This window comes from Haliotis rubra, unplaced genomic scaffold, assembly GCF_003918875.1.
Source record: "Haliotis rubra isolate DU_JTF1 unplaced genomic scaffold, ASM391887v1 Scf1009, whole genome shotgun sequence".
NCBI lineage: Eukaryota > Metazoa > Mollusca > Gastropoda > Lepetellida > Haliotidae > Haliotis > Haliotis rubra.
This window is the reverse complement of record NW_025764903.1, coordinates 223,303-244,781: the sequence shown is the minus strand read 5'-3', so window position 1 is coordinate 244,781 and position 21,479 is coordinate 223,303. Positions and strand designations below refer to the sequence as shown.

At 46.8% G+C, this 21,479-nt stretch overlaps 1 protein-coding gene across 1 annotated transcript in view; it reads right to left on the bottom strand.

The window, feature by feature from the left end:
• Window positions 1-21,479, bottom strand: part of LOC124268384 (putative elongator complex protein 1) — a 97,737-nt gene that overhangs the window by 28,556 nt on the left and 47,702 nt on the right. Inside the window, 4 exon segments of the mRNA XM_046703355.1 lie at window positions 617-751; window positions 6,931-7,089; window positions 8,679-8,868; window positions 18,741-18,843. Of these exon segments, the coding sequence (XP_046559311.1) occupies window positions 617-751; window positions 6,931-7,089; window positions 8,679-8,868; window positions 18,741-18,843 (587 nt within the window).

Below are 21,479 nucleotides of genomic sequence, written 5' to 3'. Positions count from 1 at the left end.
TCCCGTTCCTCTGCCGCAGGGGTCTCTAGCAGAACACCAGGCGGGAGAGGGTCGATCGCTAGCAGCTGACTGGAAGGAATATCTGGACTCTCTGCCATGTTTTGCCCTTGTTTATGCGTGATCTATCTGCAGCACGTCTTAAAGGCGAAAAGATGATATTTATTAAATGCAGAATGAGATAAATTAATGCAGTAACTGCAGCGGAATTAAACGCACGGCTCTTACAAGGTCACACATTCTTCATCAACTCACTTGACTCTGTCTAGTGCATTGATTCTCTTACAAGGTCACACATTCTTCATCAACTCACTTGACTCTGTCTAGTGTAGCATTGATTCTCTTACAAGGTCACACATTCTTCATCAACTCACTTGACTCTGTCTAGTGTAGCATTGATTCTCTTACAAGGTCACACATTCTTCATCAACTCACTTGACTCTGTCTAGTGTAGCATTGATTCTCTTACAAGGTCACACATTCTTCATCAACTCACTTGACTCTGTCTAGTGTAGCATTGATTCTCTTACAAGGTCACACATTCTTCATCAACTCACTTGACTCTGTCCAAGTGTGCTATTGATTCTCTTACAAGGTCACACTTTCTTTATCAACTCACTTGTCTCTGTCCATGTGTGTGAGTGCCTCTCTCACACAGTCACAGACTCTATCCACCTTGGATGTCACCTGGCTGTCTGGCTGTGAGTGTCTGTTGTATGCTGCAGTGTACATGGTAATGGTCACATCTTCCTCCCTGCAACATTAAAGTGTAAAATCTGTGAACATGCTGAATTGGAGTCTGTCATTAGTCCTCTGCTCAACACTTTCTGTTCACACCTTCAACACTAGCCTTGGACCAAGGTGTACACACTAGACTTCTAATAAAGTCAGCCAACTTGACTTGGATTAAGGTACACACACTCTGACTTGGGTATTAAGGAGTGCAGACTAAACCTGGACTGAGTTTTGCTGACTAAACATGCATTAAAATATGCAGACTAGATTTTGAATCAGGCATGCAGACAAAATGTTAATTCAGGCATGGAGTCATGGTGCTGAGACTTGACTAGAACTACAGAGACAAACTACCAGTAAATCATTGCAGTATGTTAAAGTTAAAATTTATACAAACCTGTAGAGGTTATGAATTCTTTGAAGAAAGTCCTCCTTGGGGTACTTATAAGCATTAAAATGTCCATTTTAAAACCTACGACAGTTGTAACTATATTTCAATAAGAATATTTACAAAACGTTCTGCGTTATGAGACCACCCCTACAGGGCCCCGCGGGGCCCCCTACCGGCAAGAGCAGGTAACTCTAGCCGACAACCTCGCACCTCACTTTTCATGCTGAACGGATCAGACAGAATGAGGGGAGGCGGGTGGCGTACCCAAGGAGGACTTTCTTCAAAGAATTCATAACCTCTACAGGTTTGTATAATTCTTTTTCAGAAGAAGTCCTCCTTGGGGTACTTATAAGCATAAAACAGACTCCCAAAGACCAGAAAACCGGGAGTGGCATTCTGTCTGAGACACTGGTCCGATCGCAGTAACTAACTACAGCGGTATGGAAATAGAAATCACACTTACACAGTCACGTGGCCGCCAATGTCAATCAAGGCGGGGTCGTGACTAAGGCGAGGACCCTGGGAGGTCAAAGCTTTGAGCCCATTGGTCAATCGGTACACACACCCACGATAAAACTCCACCTCCCAGCCTGATTGGTGGGAGTGAGTAAAACCTAGGGACTCGCCAAAACGAACTACTGTCCATAGCACACCGCTAGCCAAGCGGGGAAAAATGGAAAATATAAGCCAAAGGCACCGATACCAAAAGAACGGAAATAAAAACCGCCACCATATACCTTCACCAGTGCAAAATAGGGAAGGATAGACCCGACACCAGTGTAAAACACTGAGTAAATCAGCGACAAGGCTCACTCGGCCTGAGGCGTGTTACTCTGTCCACTGTGGAGAACCGTCTGGCCAAACCGAGCACGCTCACGCGAATGTTTGTCCAGCTGATAATGGCGAATGAACGTACTCGGTCGGCTCCAAATAGCCGCGGAGCAGATCTCCTCAATGGGCAGAGCAGCAGCATACGCTTTAGACGTGGCAACTGCTCAAACCGAATGAGCCTTTAAACCCTCTGGGGAGTCATACCCTTGTGTATGTAACCAATACAAATAGCCGACACAATCCACCTCGATAAGGTTTGTGTTGTAGCCGGGTGATCTACTTTACGGCCCCCGTAACAGCAGAATAACTGCTTCTCTTTACGGATGGACGTTGTTCTCTTGACATACGTCTTAAGTGTCTTATGTACATCCAACACATGTACTCTGCGTTTCGCGCTACCAGACGAAGCAGAAAGCGCAAAGGCAGGCAAATCAATAGGAGCGGTGACATGAAACGCTTTATCGATTTTTGGCCGGTAGGAATCAGGTAAGCGAATACTTACCCTATCCTTGTGAAAAACGGTAAGCTCCGGGTCTGAGGACATAGCATGAATGTCCCCAACCCGTCTACCTGAAGTAATGGCCACCAAAAATGCCGCTTTCCAACTTAACAGTTGAAGTGACAACCCCGACATATCGTAGAAGAAAGGACTAGATAGCCAATCTAAAATGATGGACAGATCCCATGGCGTACTTGTCCATCGGACGACCGGACACACTCTGTCCACACCTGCTAAGAAACGCTGGACCAGAGGGTGTTCTAACCGAGACTGTAAAAACTCCAAAACTTCGACTACAGTCGAAGAAAAGGGATCAAGTATCCCTCTGTTTCCACACCAGCGTGCATAACAGGCCCATCTATCCTCATACTGTAAGTTAGTCGAATCCCTCCGCGAAGCCAGAATTGTGTCTGCAACTGGTGCAGGAATTCCACTCGCATGGAGGCGATTCCTGACAGTGGCCAAGCCACCCACTGGATCCATGGATCCGGGTGTGGCAGGCCTTCCTGGGATAGAAGGTCCGGTCGCATCGGTAATAGCAAAGGAGGCTGTACGAGCGATCTGAGTATTACCGGGAACCAGCGTTGAGAAGACCACAGAGGTGCAAGAAGCAAAAGTAGTCGTGCTGGTTGGGTGGCGAGCTGCGATAGGACTCTGGGAATCAGAGGTATCGGTGGGAAAGCCCACAGAACCCTGTCCGTCCAATCGAGCTGGAAGGCATCGGCGGGGATCGCTCCCGGATCCGGGGTCCTGGAGCAAAACACCGGAGTCTGGTTCGTCACCCCAGAGGCAAACAGATCCACCTGGAACGACCCGAACAACTGGGAGATAACCCTGAATATCTCCCGGTCGAGTAACCACTTGTGAGGGGCCAGGATCCGACGTGAGAGTGCATCTGCACGCACGTTGTCCTCCCCCAGAAGATACACAGGTAATACCCGTGTGTTGAACCGGTCGCACCACAGTAGAAACTGCCACGCCTCCTGGAGGAGTGACGGAGACACCGTACCGCCCTGCTTCAGGATATAGGACATCGCCAGTCTGATTGTCCATTTCTAGACGAACCACACGATTCCGAACCTGCTCCATGAAGCGTTCGAATACCAGTCGGACCGCTCTCAACTCTAACACATTGATGTGCAAGGTCGCCTCGGTCACGGCCCAAAGTCCGGTGAGGGAGGCGTCCGTCTGAATTGTGAGTGTAGGCACCGGGGTCTCCAGTGAGATTCCCGGCGCCAGTCCACCACCTCAGGTGAGGGATAAGCCACTCCGGAGTTAGGAGAATAGTCTCGTAACTCCCCGAGTGTGACCACAGCTGTGCTAACGCTTGCTGAACTGGCCGCATCCTCAGACGCGCACGCCAAACTACGTCCACCGTCGCCGCCATGTTGCCTAGCAACTGAAGCCATGTGCGAGCAGAGGCTCTGGGGGACTGAAGGAATTGTAAAACAACCCTTTGGTCTTGAGACAGAGAGACTAAGCCCTGCTGTGTCTCGAATCTCACCCCCAAGAAAACCCGATCCTGGGATGGAACCAGCTCGGATTTCTTGAGGTTGATGACCCAACCCAACCTGGTGAGAATATCCATCACTGTCTGTGTGGAGTCCCGACTCAAGTGAGTGGAAAGCGCCCTGAGAAGCCAATCGTCCAGGTACGGGTAACAAAAGTTGCCCTGTGCCCTGGCGACTTGAGCTGGCACTAACATTAGTTTTGTGAACACCCTGGGCGTTGGGTAATGCCGAAGGGGAGCACACGAAACTGATAGCACCTCCCGTCGAAGGAAAACCGGAGGTATTTCCTGAACTCGGGGTGCATTGGCACATGAAAGTACGCGTCCTTGAGGTCGATTGACGTAAGCCAATCCCCTGCCTCCACAGATGAGATCACTGAACGCAGTGTCTCCATCTTGAAGGACGGTACCTCTAGCAAGCGGTTCAGACCCTTTAAATTGAGAATGGGCCTGAACCCTCCGTCCTTCTTGGTAACCAGGAAATAGGTTGAGTAAACCCCTTGATTTTCCTGGCCCGTTGGAACCACCTCTATGGCTGCCTTGTCCAGCAACGACTAGACCTCGGCACGGAGAATATCTGCCTTCTCCTGAGAGTTCGGCACTGGCGTGCAACGAATCCCGGAGAAAGGAGGAGGGCCTCGCTTCCACTGTGGCATATGACCATCCCTGAGTGTGGACAGGACCCAGGGATTTGAAGTGACTTTCTCCCATTCCCGAAGGAAGAGAGGTAGCCGGCCGCCGACAGGGACGTCGGGTAAGAGGCAGTGAATCCCGGCAGTCGGCAGTGTAACAACTGCTTGTGCCGGGACCAACAAGGGCTCCGGAGGAATGCTTACTGGGAAGCCGGGGCCGACTTCCCCTTCCTCTGAAAATGCTGCTGAGAGGAGGCAGCCTTGCCCCTACCTCTACCCCTGCCCTTGCCTCTACGTGCCTGAAGTGGAGCCGTCCACTTCGGCGCTTCCTTTCCTGAAGAGGAAGGGTAAGCGGAGGCAAGGACGGAAGGCCGGGCGCGAGAAGTTAGGGGTTGCTCGAGTAAGGGCTTTGAGTCCTTAAACTGGCTAACCGCCTCCGCAGCCTCCCTGACTACTGTCAATGCCCCCGGGAACAGGGTTGAGCCCATCCTGAATGGCAGAGACAGCAGCGCCTGCTGAGTAGCCGGTGAATACCTGGCCACGGACAGCCACAACCGACGGAGGCCCATAACTGCAGACATCATCTGGTTAGCGCACGACCGAATGGCGAGCCAAGTCGCCGAGAACCCAGGGAAGTGCCTGCCGAAACAGGATTCCCCGGAGTACCTGAAGGCACCGAGTCGACCGGTAACACCGACGCTCGGGTAACCCCAGCTTGTGGGCTGGTGGACAACGGTACGAGACCCGTAGCCCCAGCGCTAGTACGCTGCGCTGAACCGGAGCCGAAGCTCGGGCCAGACACAGGCGCACCAGCAGAGAGGTCGCCAGAGCCGAGGCTCAAGGCAAGCACCCCTCCGGGGGTAGAACCGTCCCTGGGCCAAAGCCTGAGGTAGGGGTACCCCCGACAGACGACCCCGGAGCGCCACTAACTCCCGAACGGATACCGATCTCCTGACGGAGACCGGACATCGCGTCCGAGATAAGCGGGCGAACCGAAGTCATCTGTTGCTGCAAAATAGAGGTTAACACTGTTATATGTAAGGGTGCGGAATCAGATTGAGTAGAAGTGGAGGGGATAGGGGAAGAAGGTTTCTCCGCCGTCTTGGCCCGTTTACCCCCACCCCCGCTAGCAGAAGATGAACTCTTCTTGCTTTTACCCGCTTTAGAGGGTGGGTCCTGAGCCCATAAGTCTTCCCCGCCTCCAGCAAATTTTTGTAAAACAAAAAATCGGCAGACCGACGTTTGGTAGTCTTGGGTGAGAAAATCTTGCAATTCTCACAAGTCAGATCATCATGTTGATCTACCGCCAAACAACGGAGGCAAACATCATGTGTATCCTGGGGTGGCAACATGGCACCACATGCAACGCACGGGTGAAACTGTAACAAACAGAACCATTTTAATGGAAACTGATGTACAGTCTAAATTACACACAAATATGAAAAACAAGTAAGACCAAAACAGAATACGCACGGGCGATAAACCATTTGTCAAAGCTAATGCGATTTTAACCCTTTAACATGTAACATGAACAGGAGGCAAAATGCAAGCTCCCTGCGTAACATATACAGCGTAAAAAATATGAAAAACTTACCCAACTCACCTTACATGCCTGAAAGTGAAAACATTAGGCAAGCCTACAAAAGTAAATCTAAAAGAAAATACCCACCGACCTAGCTATGTAACACTAAAAGTTACAAACGTAGGACAGAAGGCAGCCAAACCGACCGCCATCTTGCCTGCCACATGGCTGGAAAATGGAGCCTGTCCGACAAAGTTACAACAATCATGAATGAAAAAATCAACCTACAATTCAATCTAGCGGCTCGTGCGAGAGAAAAAGGAACCATACATACATTAGTTGATTCTTTAGCACTCATATCCAAGGCTCGAAGTAGTAAACTCCAATGAACAACACGCACGTCTCACATGGAAAACGACAGCATGAAAAGTGAGGTGCGAGGTTGTCGGCTAGAGTTACCTGCTCTTGCCGGTAGGGGGCCCCGCGGGGGCCCTGTAGGGGTGGTCTCATAACGCAGAATGTGTTTTTTCGTTTTGTAAATATTTTTATTGAAATATAGTTACAACTGTCGTAGGTTTTAAAATGGACATTTTAATGCTTATAAGTACCCCAAGGAGGACTTCTTCTGAAAAAGAATTCTGTTTTACCAAACTTGACTCCATAGATCAAGGAAATGAGTTTCAGCAGAACTTAGATCACATTCATGTGCAAAAAACCCCAGAACCAATGAAGTATCTTTTATATCAGAAAGAGCATGCAAGATTTTCCAGTGAGACAGGACAAACTGAAGATGTATGAATAATATGAACTAACTGGAGGTCGGTGAGGAAGAGGTTTAGATGGTTTACTGCCTCCACTTGAGATACAAACAGCTGGATGTGATCGCAAAACATCTGGGGGTCATGGTCGTACATCAGGTTCATGTTGATCCGATGTTTCCGCATTGCCAGGAATGCATCCTTGTACTGCTGCCTGCACAACAACAGACACACACATTCAAGATAACACACTCTTTTTCGTGGTATGAATTGTGTTTACTCTATCATTTTGTCATTCCCTCTAGATGATTACATGTAATGGAAAGTATTTTGTGCCACACCAGTGTAGCTCACCTGACTATGAACTCACAAGTTTTAAATGTCCACAACAGCAGAATTTTAACACTTTTACTATTTACGTAAAGTTAATACTGATGACCAAAGTGTTACCAAATATGAACGATGAAATTACATTTCCACCATGTTTGAATCTGTGTGAATGTACCATTATGTATAACACTGTTACAATACAAAAACGTTAAAACTATTTCACACAACTTGCAAGAAGAAGAAGTTTTCTTATGTCATGCAATATTTCAGATATTTCACAAACACAAATCACTAAAACACAAATAATTGGAACAAAACCACATGTCATCACAAAAAGAAACATACATTCAAAGTCTAGCTTCCTGAAGTGATGATTACAGAGCCTAAATTACACTCTAAGAGAATTTAAAAGCATTAATTACATGAGCAGAAACAGTGGAACAGTGGCTGTAAAAAGCTTTTTCTATGTGGCTTTAGCTTTAATGGTTATGAGATTTGTCAGAGAAAACTTTGACAAAGCAGCAAGAATGTAGGACCATGGTCAAAGTGCAGAAAAAGATGAAATAAAAGTCATAATTCATATATTGAAAAATCAGAAACAGACTCACTACTAACTTAACATACACCAAGTTTGATTACATTTTGAACAAAACCACTAAATAATGATGAAATAATTTTTGCTCTCAATCTGGTGAAGTACTGAGGTCAGATCAATGTCAAAAGAGTGAATGAGTGAGTGAGTGAGTGAGTGAGTGAGTGAGAGTGAATATTCCAGCAATATCTCAGCGGGGACACCAGAAATGAATGTCGAAAGAAATGGCATTAATAGGAGCAAGCCTGTGAAGTTTCAGCATCACTGGTCCAGTGGTTTCTGAGGAGATGCTTACAGATGCTTTCAGATGCTAGACACTCGATTGGTTCACAATGAACCATGTTCCTAAACTTCCGTTAATGCAAATAGGATTATGTCTAAGATATTTCATATTCAATCCTAAGCATACATGATATATTACATTCCCTTTTGTTTCATTTCACGTGACTGGTAAAGCCAAAGGTGGTGTTTGCCACATTCAGTGCTCACTGGTTCTTCCAAGATGTGTGGGTAATAATAGTCCCATCAGGCTAGATTCACTGCACACTGACAGTTGTTGGTTGAGACTGAAGCATCAGTGAAAATCTGCCAGTCGGAAGAGACTTCACCCAGTTGTTAGAGAGTGAATATTGCTTTACAGTATAAATATACAGCAATGTTCCAATGACATATCACTGCAACCTGCAAATAATGTCTTACACTCCTTTGTGGGCCCTACCACATGCTTATTAGGAACACTGGAATTAAATTGAAGTGCTAAAGGAAAATTATATTTAGAGACACAGACTACTGTGTATACTAACAATAAAATCCATATTTTGAAATTGTGAAAATGTATGTCAGTAGAAACATTTTGAGATGCTGACAAAGTGTGTGAGTACCTATCAAGATACTTGCGGACAGCTGAGAGTACGAGAGCCCGTGGATGTATGACCTCCAGGTTCCCCCTCGGCATCTGCAGCACCAGCTTTGTGTCCTCCGGGACCACAGTCACGATGCGGGACCCTCGCTCCACACGCCGTACACTCTCATCAAAAGGGTGGGCCTTGCCATCAGACAGGCTAGGTAAATCTGCAGTCATATACATTGTTACACTAATGTTTACAGCAGTTTGATTCCTTTCCACAGGCAAAGAATTCGGTCTGGTTATGCCTGGCACTAAGCACAAGAGCCAGTGCAAACAGCATGTTTTAGTGAAAATGTAATCTTTATGATAAAACTGATATTTTATACTTATCCTGACTCATGCTATATTGCTTATCTCCCTTCTCCTTTCGACGGTTACGTGGAAACTTGAATCCTTAGTTCCCTGAAAAGAACATAAAATTACACTACTGTTATGTTGTCCGTGTGAATCATAAGGACTTGATTCCTTAGAAGGTGCGCCCAATGTTGAACTGCATCGATAACCGCCTTGAATTCCAGTTGATTTATATGCAAGGTTCTTTCTTTCAGTGACCAAGTTTCTTCCAACCTCTTCGTTGAAGTCCACTCCCCATCCTTGTAGAGAAGCGTCGACAAAGAAATGAAGATTGTAGGCTGGCTCTTGCAAATAAGTCCCGTCGCAGACGTTCGACTTGTCTGTCCACCAGAGTAGATATGACTTCAGGTGCTGAGGGATGGATATATTCTGCACACTGTCGAGATGAAATCGTAGGAAGTGTTGAAGTGGTTGTAACTGCAACCTTCCTCTGCATGGAAGAGCCTTTGCTCATGTGAGGAGACTGAGTAGTCTCTGCCATGCTCTTAATGGTAGAGGTGAGTTGGTATCCATCAACTTGATGTATTGGAGTTCGGGGTATTGGTATACCTGTGGATGACAGTGACAGGTGGTGTCACCTTGAGCAGGATCTCGTATCTTTCACGCAGTACATGTAGAATGTAGTCGTCTTCAAGGATCCTCCAGTTCTCCCAGTAGTAACCTAGACGTCCACCCATGGTTGATGGTTGTACAGGAACGGCTGGGGGTGGAATGGACCAGTCGTTCCGAACCTGATCTTCACTGACGAGAGGATCGGGAAAATCCTGAATCGGCCTCTCCCAGAACGTCCGCTTGAATTGGCGAATGAGCGGCGAAAATTTACAGGTTTGCCCCCTCAAGATCCTGATGCCTTCTTATCTCTGGCCTCCTGTGTGCCTGGGAAATTTGATCGGAATTGTACTCGTTGTGATGTCTGCCGATACATGCAACTCATAGTCTGCATGGATCTAATCAACATTTGATCCTTGGAGTCCTGGCATACTTCCCCAGACGCTGCTTGAATACTGCCGTCAAATAGAGTTGGCGCTGCCCAAGGTTTACGTAGTAGAGACACTTGGTGTAATAATCTGGCTAGTTGCAGGTTGAGAGGAGTCCTTGATGCCGAAGTAAGGTCACGCCCACCGATGTAGAAGCAAGGTGGTCAGACATAAATTCCTTATCTTTCTTTTGTGTGACGAGTGCTGATAAGACCATTCTTTCAGTATCTCTCTTAAGGTTCTGGAATGTCTTAGTCAAGCCTTTGTTGATGGCCCGGGATCTAGCCAACTCAAAGAAGTTCCTTCTCATAGTTGTGTCAAGATGTGCCAGCTTCTTATCGTCCACTCTATAGCTGTGTGACTTAGAGTCGCTGAGGAGATAGAAGTCGTCATCTATGTCCGGCACTCTGAAGAAAGGTTCCATACTGTGTTATGGAAATTTCCTCCCATTAAATGCAGGAGTATGTTGCCCTTGAGATTTGGTAGCATTCACGAATGCTGACTTGAGGTTAGACAGGACCTGCGATATTGGATTTATAGGATGGGATCGTCAGCGTTTCTAAATCTTCCTCCACAATGCAGTAGTTCTCTGCTTATAGGTAGATCATCTGCAATCCATGATAAGACCTCTGAGTCTGTATATATAGATGTATCTTCCATTTCATGGTCGCTAACATCTAAGGTCACTGCTTTATCTTGAATGGAGTTGCCGATAGTGTCCGTTGGAATAGAGTGGCTGAGAGGATTATGTTATTCCGTTGAATGTTGTTGTTGCAACATGGCTAGAACAACTTGTCTGGTAACATTTGCCACAAAATCTTGATCCAACGATAGCCTGGTATTCTCTGGAGGGTTCGCGAATGCTTGTGGAGTAGATGAAGGCATATTGCTTCGCTGGTGATGCTGCTTTTTATAGGTCGTCTGCGCAGATGGGTTTGCAAACGCATTCTCGGACTCTATATCTCTCAGGGCAGGTAGAGACAAAATAGACTGACTGCTCGTTGACTGGTTCATGAACTGTGTAGAGACATGGGTAGAATCAGTAGACTGAGGAAAAGCTGGTTGTTTACTGACTGATGGGTTCATGAACCCTTTTGTGAACCCTGTAGAATCAGTAGTCTGAGACACAGCTGGTTGATTGTTGATGGACGGGTTTGCAAACCCTTCCGCAAACTGTGTAGAGCTGACCGGCGGGTTCGCGAACCCTGATGGTGTGGAGGAAGGTCTACATAGAGATGACTGTTTTTTCCTCGACGTTGGAACAGCTGACAGTTGTTTCTGCGAACCCTAAAGAGTTGGTTGTCGTCGTCTTTTGTGAACTAATCACAGTAATTTGCGTTTTGAGAGCCGGGGGTGATACATCTACTTCATCCAATGCTATACACGGAGACTTCATTGATCTAGTTGATCTAGATGAATGATGTGAACATGTTGTCTTCGATGTAGATGACTTCTTAGACGATTCAGATGCTCTCTTCTTTTTAACCAGCCTCTGTAGTTCAGCCGAGTAACTGTCTCTGTAACAGTGACAGAGACGGGAGGGAATCTCTAAATCATTTCAGACAACTCACACTCACACTCAGATGTCTGAGAGCAACCCTTATCTGTAGCTGCCCTGCTGTCATGATAGTTTGACTCCATGACCTTGTGTAAACATGCTAATAAATATTTATTGAAATTGGGATAAATGTGCACAATATTTAGTATTTACAGAGTGAGACTAAGGAACATGAATTATTGAAGAACACACAGGGAGTGGATCAGCTGCTGACATACATAGCCTGCATTGTCAACATGCTACCATGTTTAGACAGTCATCTGAAATGGAGTGTGAAAATTCAAAATTAGTAGAAATTTATACAAACCTGTAGAGGCTATGAATTCTTTGAAGAAAGTCCTCCTTGGGGTACATATAAGCATTAAAATGTCCATTTTAAATCCTACGACAGTTGTAACTATATTTTTTAATAAAATATTTACAAAAGGAAAAAACTCGTTTTGTCTTGTGAGACCACCCCTACAGGGCCCCACCAAACCCCCTACAGCCAAGAGCAGGTAACTCTCGCCGTCTACCTCGTACCTCACTTTTCATGCTGAACGTGTCAGACAGAATGAGGGGAGGCGGTTGGCCGTACCCAAAGGAGGACTTTCTTCAAAGAATTCATAACCTCTACAGGTTTGTATAGTCCTCCTTGGGGTACATATAAGCATATGACAGACTCCCAAAGATATTTGAGATGGGAGTGGCATTCTGTCTGGCAACAACTAAACCCGTGGTGGAGTGAAATCTATAACCTATACGGAAATAGAAAAAACACTTACCGAGCCACCTGACCGCTGATGTCAATCAGACGGGGGCGTGAACTAGAGAGCCCAAGCTTATATGTCAATTGTCTGAAATCAATTATGACATAAAACCCCGTCCCCAACCATTACAATGGAAAGGAATGTATGGGGACATGCCGAAACAACTCCCAACCCTAATATAGCCCCAGCCAGAGAAGCGTGGCGAGAAGTATAAGGGTAGGGAAAGCGTAAATATTTAAACGCTAAAAAGCCAATAACCCAGGAGTCGAGCTAATAAGTATTGCAAACTAATGCTCGAATGCACCCTTCCTGTTTGGAATAGGGCTTGCCGGGACCCCGAGAAATTATTAGCCTCACTAAAAACTTTCTGAGGAAATCGACTGAGTACAAACGCCATGCATTGTACGGGTGAAAAACAGGATAAAACACCCCCACCAAACACTCTCGGCGTGAGGAGGGTAAGTGTAGACCACCATCCCACAAAGCTTATTAACACAGACTCCCAAATACAGAAGTCTCGAGAAGAGGGAAAAAACTGTAAGCGTACAAAAATCCCCTGAATAGCGAAAAGCGTAGCCGAACATGTGTTGACTCACCATTACACTAAACTGGTCACGTGACATGTGGCTCGAAGAGAGGCATACCAAACAGTGACCCGTGGGGGGTTCGTACCCAATTCCGTCGTAAGACGGGTTAATAGCGTATGACTGGTTAAAAGCATTCAAAACCGACCCCGTCCTCTTGCCTTTAAGTGAAGAGGACGTAAGGGACGTATGTACACCCAAACCCGACCCAACCCGAAAGGGTGGTAAGGCTAATACGATGTAGTGATATGAACCATATCGACATTGAACACAGAACCGATACCAATGACCAGTTACTAACTTGGTCAGGGTGGCAGGACACTCTCCACTGGAGAGAACCGAAAGACAGAACCGAGCACGATCCTTAGAATGCGTGTCAAGTCGGTAATGGCGAATGAAGGCGTTCTGCCGGCTCCAAAGAGCGACAGAACCGATCTCTTCATTGAGCAGTGCCACTGTGTATTCCCAACAAAGCGGCATCTGCCCTACCCAGTCTGCCTTCAACCCCTCGGGGGAAGGTAAACCTTAGCATTGTAACCAAACAATTATGGAAACAAGCCAACGAAATAAAGTCCGCTTGCTAGCAGACTCCCCAGTCTTCCCGCCACCAAACAGAACACATGGGTACCCGTACGGATCCCTTTTGTTCGTTCGTTACAGTCACGGGTGAGCAATCGAAAGATTGGTCCCCGGTGTGGAAGGCTGGGTAAGGGGTGGAAGTTCGATATGAGCAGCCACGTGGAACTGAGAGTGGTAGGTATCCGGGAGGCGAATACGGACATAATCAGTATAAAATACTGTCAGTGTCGGGTCAGTGGGTATTGCATGGATGTACCCGACCCTTCTACCGGAGCTCACCACAACAAGTAAAGCCGGCTTCCACGTCAACAAGTGAAGTGAGAGAGACGATATACTTGAAAAGACAGCCAATTGAGAATAATTGGCAATTTTAAGGTGGGCTGGGTTGCTGCCGAGGCGGTCGAACCCTGTTCATGCCAGCTACGGAGCGCTGTACGAGAGGGTGCTGCCTAGGCAGAGCACCTTCGAACGAGGTGTGAAACGTGGAAATAGCCATGGAGTACCCGGGAATGGTGGAGGTCATAAGGCTCTCAACCAAAACGAGGTTATAGTAACTCCAATATCCGAATGAAATCCGCAGAATAGGGATTATGAAATCCCCCTACCTGCACACCAGCGAGCCCCACCTGTCAACACACTGAACGGGTGTCGAATCCCGACTCGAAGCCAGAATTGTGTCTGCAATGGTTGCAGGAATTCCGCGTGTCGGGGGTTAGACCCGACATAGGCCAAGCCACCAAGTGAATCCGAGGATTTGGGTGTGGCGCCCCGTTTAGAGTGAGAATGTGTGGCCGAAAAGGTAATTCGAATCCCGGCGTGCGGGATCGAACACCAACCTGACTGCTGCCAATTCCAGCACATTGATGTGCAGGTTGTGACTTCGTCGTCAAGAGACCGCAGGTCGCCCAGAACACATTGCCCTAACCCGGTAGGGATGTATCTGGCTGGACTGAGAGCGACGGTGTCACCAGGGGGAGCCCCTTTGAGAGACGCCTGACGTCTGTCCTCCTGACTGCGTGAGGTTGACAATTCGGCCCAGTTTCGTAAGAGTGACCAACACTGATCGTGAGGTCCCCAGACTCAACAGTTATTCTAAAACCACGATGAGCCAGTCGCCTAGGTACGGGTGACAACACCGGCACTGCGATCTGGCTATCTGGGCTGTAATAAACCTCAATTTGGTGAACACCCTTGACACCATAATGTAGCCTAAGGGGAGCACACGAAACTGGTAGCACGTTCCGTTAAACAAGAACCGAAGGCTAATCTTGAAATCAGGGTGCAATGGAACAAGGAGGTATGCGACCTCGAGGTCGATTGACGTGCGCCAATCCCCTTACTCGACAAATGAGATCACCAAGCGCGGTGTCTCCATCTTGAAGGACAGTACCTCTATTAACTTGTACAGCTCTCAGATGAGAATGTGTCTAAACATTCCGTTCTAAATGGCAACGAGGAAATAAACCCCACATTTTCCTGACCATAGGAAACCACCACGCTGGTTGCCTTGCCCAGCAGAGACTGGATCTCGGTACGTAGTATTTTTGCCGTCTCCCTGGTGTGTGTCGCTCCGACCGGGGTTTGTGGCAGAATACAGTAAATCCCTGCAGTCGGCAACTTAACGTTTGCCGGTGCTTGGGCACCTGAGGAATTAAAGAGAAGCTCGACAGACTTCCGTATTCCTCGAAACAGTCCCGGGTGCCATAGGCTAATAACCGCACTCATCATTTGGCTGGCACAGCTACAATGCAGTCCCTAGCCAGATGAGAGTTTACCTCCGTCAGATGCCGCCCAGAGTCGCAGAGGAAAAAACCACCGGCGCTCTTTCCCCTTTCCACCAGCTCCTTCGGCAGAGCTGAGAGATGCGCTGAGTGGAGCCTACAGCGTTGAGCTGTTAAGGGGAAAGAACGGCAGAGTGACGGTAGAGTGTGAGGCCTTGTCTCGGATGCCTTGCTGGAAGCAGGCTTCCTTCCGGGAGGCAAACTCCAACGGTTCGGGTATTCGACGTGGACAACACCTGAGGCAACACAGCCGCGATTCTATCTTGCACTTGCCTCAGGGACGAACCTACTCATTGGTAAGTTCAAAGTAGCGAAATGAGCCGAAGCTATAATCGACTTGTCCACTGTACGAGCCTGAACCCTGTTCCGAGGCACATGTGAGAAGCCTGACAAATCAAGGTTTCCCAGGTTTCCCAAGCACTCAGACAGACCTTGGAGGGTCGAGGTGACAGACACATCCGGCACACTCGATAGCATCTTGGTCAAGACGTCGATAGAAATCAGGCCAAGACCTGAACTACCGGCGCCGGGAATCTGCACCCTACCAGTGCCGAAGCCTGGGTCAGTGCTACTCGCGGGGTTCAGAGCATCCGCGGAGCCGAAGCTCGGCGGTTCTAGACCGAACCCCGATCCCGAGACACATAGGAGTAGCCTGATAAATCAGGGTTCCCCTCCAGTACTCTCCCAAAGTGCACTGAGCATATAGTCAAACATAGCCTATAGCGCTATATAAATACCCATACATATATATATATATATATATATAGTGCTGCTCGGGTCGGCGGTTCGAGTTCAAACCCCGATCCCGAAACACCTGGGAGTAGCCTGACAATGCAGGGTTCCCCTGGTGTACACGGGTAGACCTCAGTGCGTCGAGGTGATTGGTAGCTCCGTAACACTTAACAGCCTCTTGGCCAGGGCATCGATAGACATCAGGCCGAGACCTGAGCTAACAACGCCGGGGATCTGCTCCGTACCAGAGCCGAAGCTCAGGTCGGTGCTAGTCCTATCCCCGGTCCCGAGACACATGGGAGTAGCCTGGCAATGCAGGGTTCCCCTGGTGTAAACGGGTAGGCCGAGGAGCGTCGAGGTGGTCTGCAGCTCAGTGGAACCCAGACCGGGGCGCCGAGGTGCCCGAGAGGAACCTGCCGCTACAGGTTTCCCGGGCAACCCCGACTGACCACTAGGCACCGAGGTGTCCCTGAGCTGGTCAGCGCCAGTCAGGGCACCAGGCGAAGACAGGGTGAAACCTGCATCGCCGGCGCCAGGCGCCTGTGACGAACCTGAGCCTGAAGCTAGGTCGCACTGACCACTAGGCAGCGAGGTGTCCCCGAGCTGGTCGGCGCTGAGGCGACCGCCAGTCAGGGCACCAGGCGAAGACAGGGTGAAACCTGCATCGCCGGCGCCAGGCGCCTGAGACGAACCTGAGCCTGAAGCTAGGTTGCCACAAGGCGCCGAAGGAACACCATCACATGAGCCGGAGCCAGGATCAAGCTGCCTGGGAGGAGGCGCGTTCCCCGAGCTCAGGCCGCAGCCAAACACACACACACACACACACACACACACACACACACACACACACACACACACACACACACCACACACATGCGTCACACACACATCCACCCACACGACGACATGCACACACACAGCTCACACGGAACTCACAGACAGCACGTGTCAATCAAAGGGATTTCACGGACGACACCTGGACCATCGAGATAAACACATTGCGAGCCGAGTTCCTGACGGAGCCCGGACATCGCACTATCAATCATCGACTTCACATTTTAGTCATCTGCTGTAGCATATGTTGCTGAAATAGTGAAGCAATTGAGTCAATATTTAAGGCAGCAACATTGTTTGCGGGGGAACGATAAAGGGATATCCTTAGAAACCTTTCATCAAATATTATCCCCCGCCTGAAGCAGATTAGTGAAAAAAATAAACTATGCATGCCTGAAAGAATGCGCATGAGGGGCAGAAACCCAGACAAAAAACACAACCTCGGCCACTATGAGCCACGTTATGTGTAAACCTAGAAAATATGTATATGTATAACATAACACAACAAAATGTAACAGGTATACTGATGCAAGGGCGTCCTTGATCGTCGTGAGCGTCCTCGGCTTAACACCGGAGGCACACTTTATGGCCATCCTGTGGTGGTAGTGTGCCTTTCTTTTCGACGGCACAATGCACAGGGCTTAAACTGCAAGAAACAGAACCATGCCAGTGTTACTAGCAGGAACTGTGAAGCAGCAAACACATAAACACAAGTAAATAGCAATAAATAAAACGCACGGGTGATATTTAAATGCTACAAGCTTACAGCCATTTAAATACTAAACATATAATGCAAAGCAGAAAAAAGGCTAGCCACACCTGCGTGTACATACTAGTGAGTAAAGTGGAGTGATACGAAAACACTATCAAAATTACTCAACAACGACTTACCACAAATTCGCTGAAAAGAAAGAGAAATTTAGGCAAGCCTACCATACAATATGCAAACATAATATATGAACTCCCTACTTACAAGCTACCAAGAACATATAGCAAGGAAGCCACGATCGCGCGGTCCGCTATTTTGCCTGAGAACAGAGAACCCACGGCAAAGTAACAACAAAAGATGAATGAGAATATCAACATATGAAGTCCATCTAACCCCCGTGCATAAAGAAAGGAACCATACATACAGATTGAGACTCTTTTACAGTCATCGTATCGGTAGGCGGGCAAACTCGAAACGAACACCACGCACGTCTATTCAACAGAACAACAGCATGAAAAGTGAGGTACGAGGTAGACGGCAAGAGTTACCTGCTCTTGGCTGTAGGGGGTCCGGTGGGGCCCTGTAGGGGTAGTCTCACAAGACAAACTGAGTTTTTTGTTTTTGTAAATATTTTATTAAAAAATATAGTTACAACTGTCGTAGTATTTAAAATGGACATTTTAATGCTTATATGTACTCCAAGGAGGACTTCTTCTGAAAAAGAATTACATAATTTAATACATCGTTATGATTATATAAATAAAGTATATAAATACAATTCACGACCCTAATTTGGATTGACAGGCTGAAATAGGAAACATATTAGCCGCAAATGGGACCCATAGTGACCTCCCAACCATCTGCTTGGGTGATGAAGGAGAGAGTGAACAGAGCTAGGCTTTAGTCACATGGGACGCTTTTGGTGGGAAAAGGGAGGCAACTTGTGGGTGAGTGATTTTTTCAGTCTCTTCAGGGAACTAGGGATTCAAGTTTCCATGTAGCCGTCGAAAGGAGAAGGAAGATAAGCAACATAGCATGAGTCAGGATAGGGAAAAATCTTAAATATCACAAGTATAGAGCCTAACACATCAATATGTATGTTAGTCTTACGTTATGCAACAAAGATCATTTCACCATGTCATCATTAAGTATCGGTTAAAAAATGACATATAAGCTAACCTCTGACTCTGGTATGTCGTGAAATACATCGACACGTGTGGCTCAGTGTAGTCAGCAGCAGGAACTCATCATGGACAGCAAATGATGTACAGTTAGAAGCAATCTGGAAACAACCATGACAGTGAGAAGCAATCAGGAAACAACCATGACAGTGAGAAGCAATCAGGAAACAACCATGACAGTTAGAAGCAATCAGGAAACAACCATGACAGTGAGAAGCAATCAGGAAACAACCATGACAGTGAGAAGCTATCAGGAAACAACCATGACAGTGAGAAGCAATCAGGAAACAACCATGACAGTTAGAAGCAATCTGGAAACAACCATGACAGTGAGAAGCAATCAGGAAACAACCATGACAGTGAGAAGCAATCAGGAAACAACCATGCCAGTGAGAAGCAATCAGGAAACAACCATGACAGTAAGAAGCAATCAGGAAGCAATCAGGAAACAACCATGACAGTGAGAAGCAATCAGGAAACAACCATGACAGTTAGAAGCAATCTGGAAACAACCACGACAGTAAGAAGCAATCAGGAAACAACCATGACAGTGAGAAGCAATCTGGAAACAACCATGACAGTAAGAAGCAATCAGGAAACAACCATGACAGTGAGAAGCAATCTGGAAACAACCATGACAGTGAGAAGCAATCAGGAAACAACCATGACAGTTAGAAGCAATCAGGAAACAACCACGACAGTGAGAAGCAATCAGGAAACAACCATGACAGTGAGAAGCAATCTGGAAACAACCATGACAGTAAGAAGCAATCAGGAAACAACCATGACAGTGAGAAGCAGGAAACAACCATGACAGTGAGAAGCAATCAGGAAACAACCATGACAGTGAGAAGCAATCAGGAAACAACCATGACAGTGAGAAGCAATCAGGAACAACCATGACAGTTAGAAGCAATCAGGAAACAACCATGACAGGAAGTAGAAGCAATCAGGAAACAACCATGACAGTGAGAAGCAATCAGGAAACAACCATGACAGTAAGAAGCAATCAGGAAACAACCATGACAGTGAGAAGCAATCAGGAAACAACCATGACAGTGAGAAGCAATCAGGAAACAACCATGACAGTGAGAAGCAATCAGGAAACAACCATGACAGTGAGAAGCAATCAGGAAACAACCATGACAGTGAGAAGCAATCAGGAAACAACCATGACAGTGAGAAGCAATCAGAAAACAACCATGACAGTGAGAAGCAATCTGGAAACAACCCATGACAGTGAGAAGCAATCAGGAAACAACCATGACAGTGAGAAGCAATCAGGAAACAACCATGACAGTGAGAAGTAATCAGGAACAACCATGACAGTGAGAAGCAATCAGGAAACAACCATTGTAGTTAGAGGCAATCTGGAAACAACCATGACAGTGAGAAGCAATCAGGAAACAACCATGACAGTGAAAAAGTAATCAGGAAACAACCATGACAGTGAGAAGCAATCAGAAACAACCATGACAGTGAGAACAGCAATCAGGAAACAACCATGACAGTGAGAAGCAATCAGGAAACAACCATGACAGTGAAAGCAATCTGGAAACAACCATGACAGTGAGAAGCAATCAGGAAACAACCATGACAGTGAGAAGCAATCAGGAAACAACCATGACAGTGAGAAGCAATCAGGAAACAACCATGACAGTGAGAAGCAATCAGGAAACAACCATGACAGTGAGAAGTAATCAGGAAACAACCATGACAGTGAGAAGCAATCAGGAAACAACCATGACAGTGAGAAGCAATCAGGAAAGAACCATGACAGTGAGAAGCAATCAGGAAACAACCATGACAGTGAGAAGCAATCAGAAACAACCATGACAGTGAAGAAGTAATCAGTGGAAACAACCATGACAGTGAGAAGCAATCAGGAAACAACCATGACAGTGAGAAGCAATCAGGAAAAGAACCATGACAGTGAGAAGCAATCAGGAAACAACCATGACAGTGAGAAGCAATCAGGAGGAAACAACCATGACAGTGAGAAGCAATCAGGAACTAAATCCATGACAGTGAAAGCAATCAGGAAAGAACTCATGACAGTGAGGAAGCAATCAGGAAACAAACTCCATGACAGTGAGAAGCAATCAGGAAAGAACTGCTAATGAAGTTATAAGCAATCTGGAAACAACCATTGAAGTTAGAGGCAATCTGAAACTGCTCATGACAGTAGAGAAGCTATCAGGAAACAAACCATTGCAGTTAGTGGCAATCAAAACAACCATGACAGCGAACAATCAAAACAAATCCATTAGAAGTTAGAGGCAATCTGGAAACAACCATGACAGTGAGAAGCTATCAGGAAACAACCATTGCAGTTAGTGGCAATCAGAAACAAATTCCATGACAGTGAGAAGCAATCAGGAAAACAACCATGACAGTGAGAAGCAATCAGGAAACAACCATGACAGTGAGAAAGCAATCAGGAAAGAACCATGACAGTGAGAAGCAATCAGGAACAACCATGACAGTGACAGCAATCTGAAAACAATCCATGACAGTGAAACAGGGAAACAAACTCATGACAGTGAAAGCAATCAGGAAACTCAACCATGACAGTGGAGAAGCAATCAGAAAACAACCATGACAGGGAGAAGCAATCAGAGGAACCATAACAGTTATAAGCAATCACAACAACCATGACAGTGATGAAGAATCAGGAAAATATGACAGTGAAAGCAATCAGGAAACAAATCCATGACAGTGAGAAGCAATCAGGAAA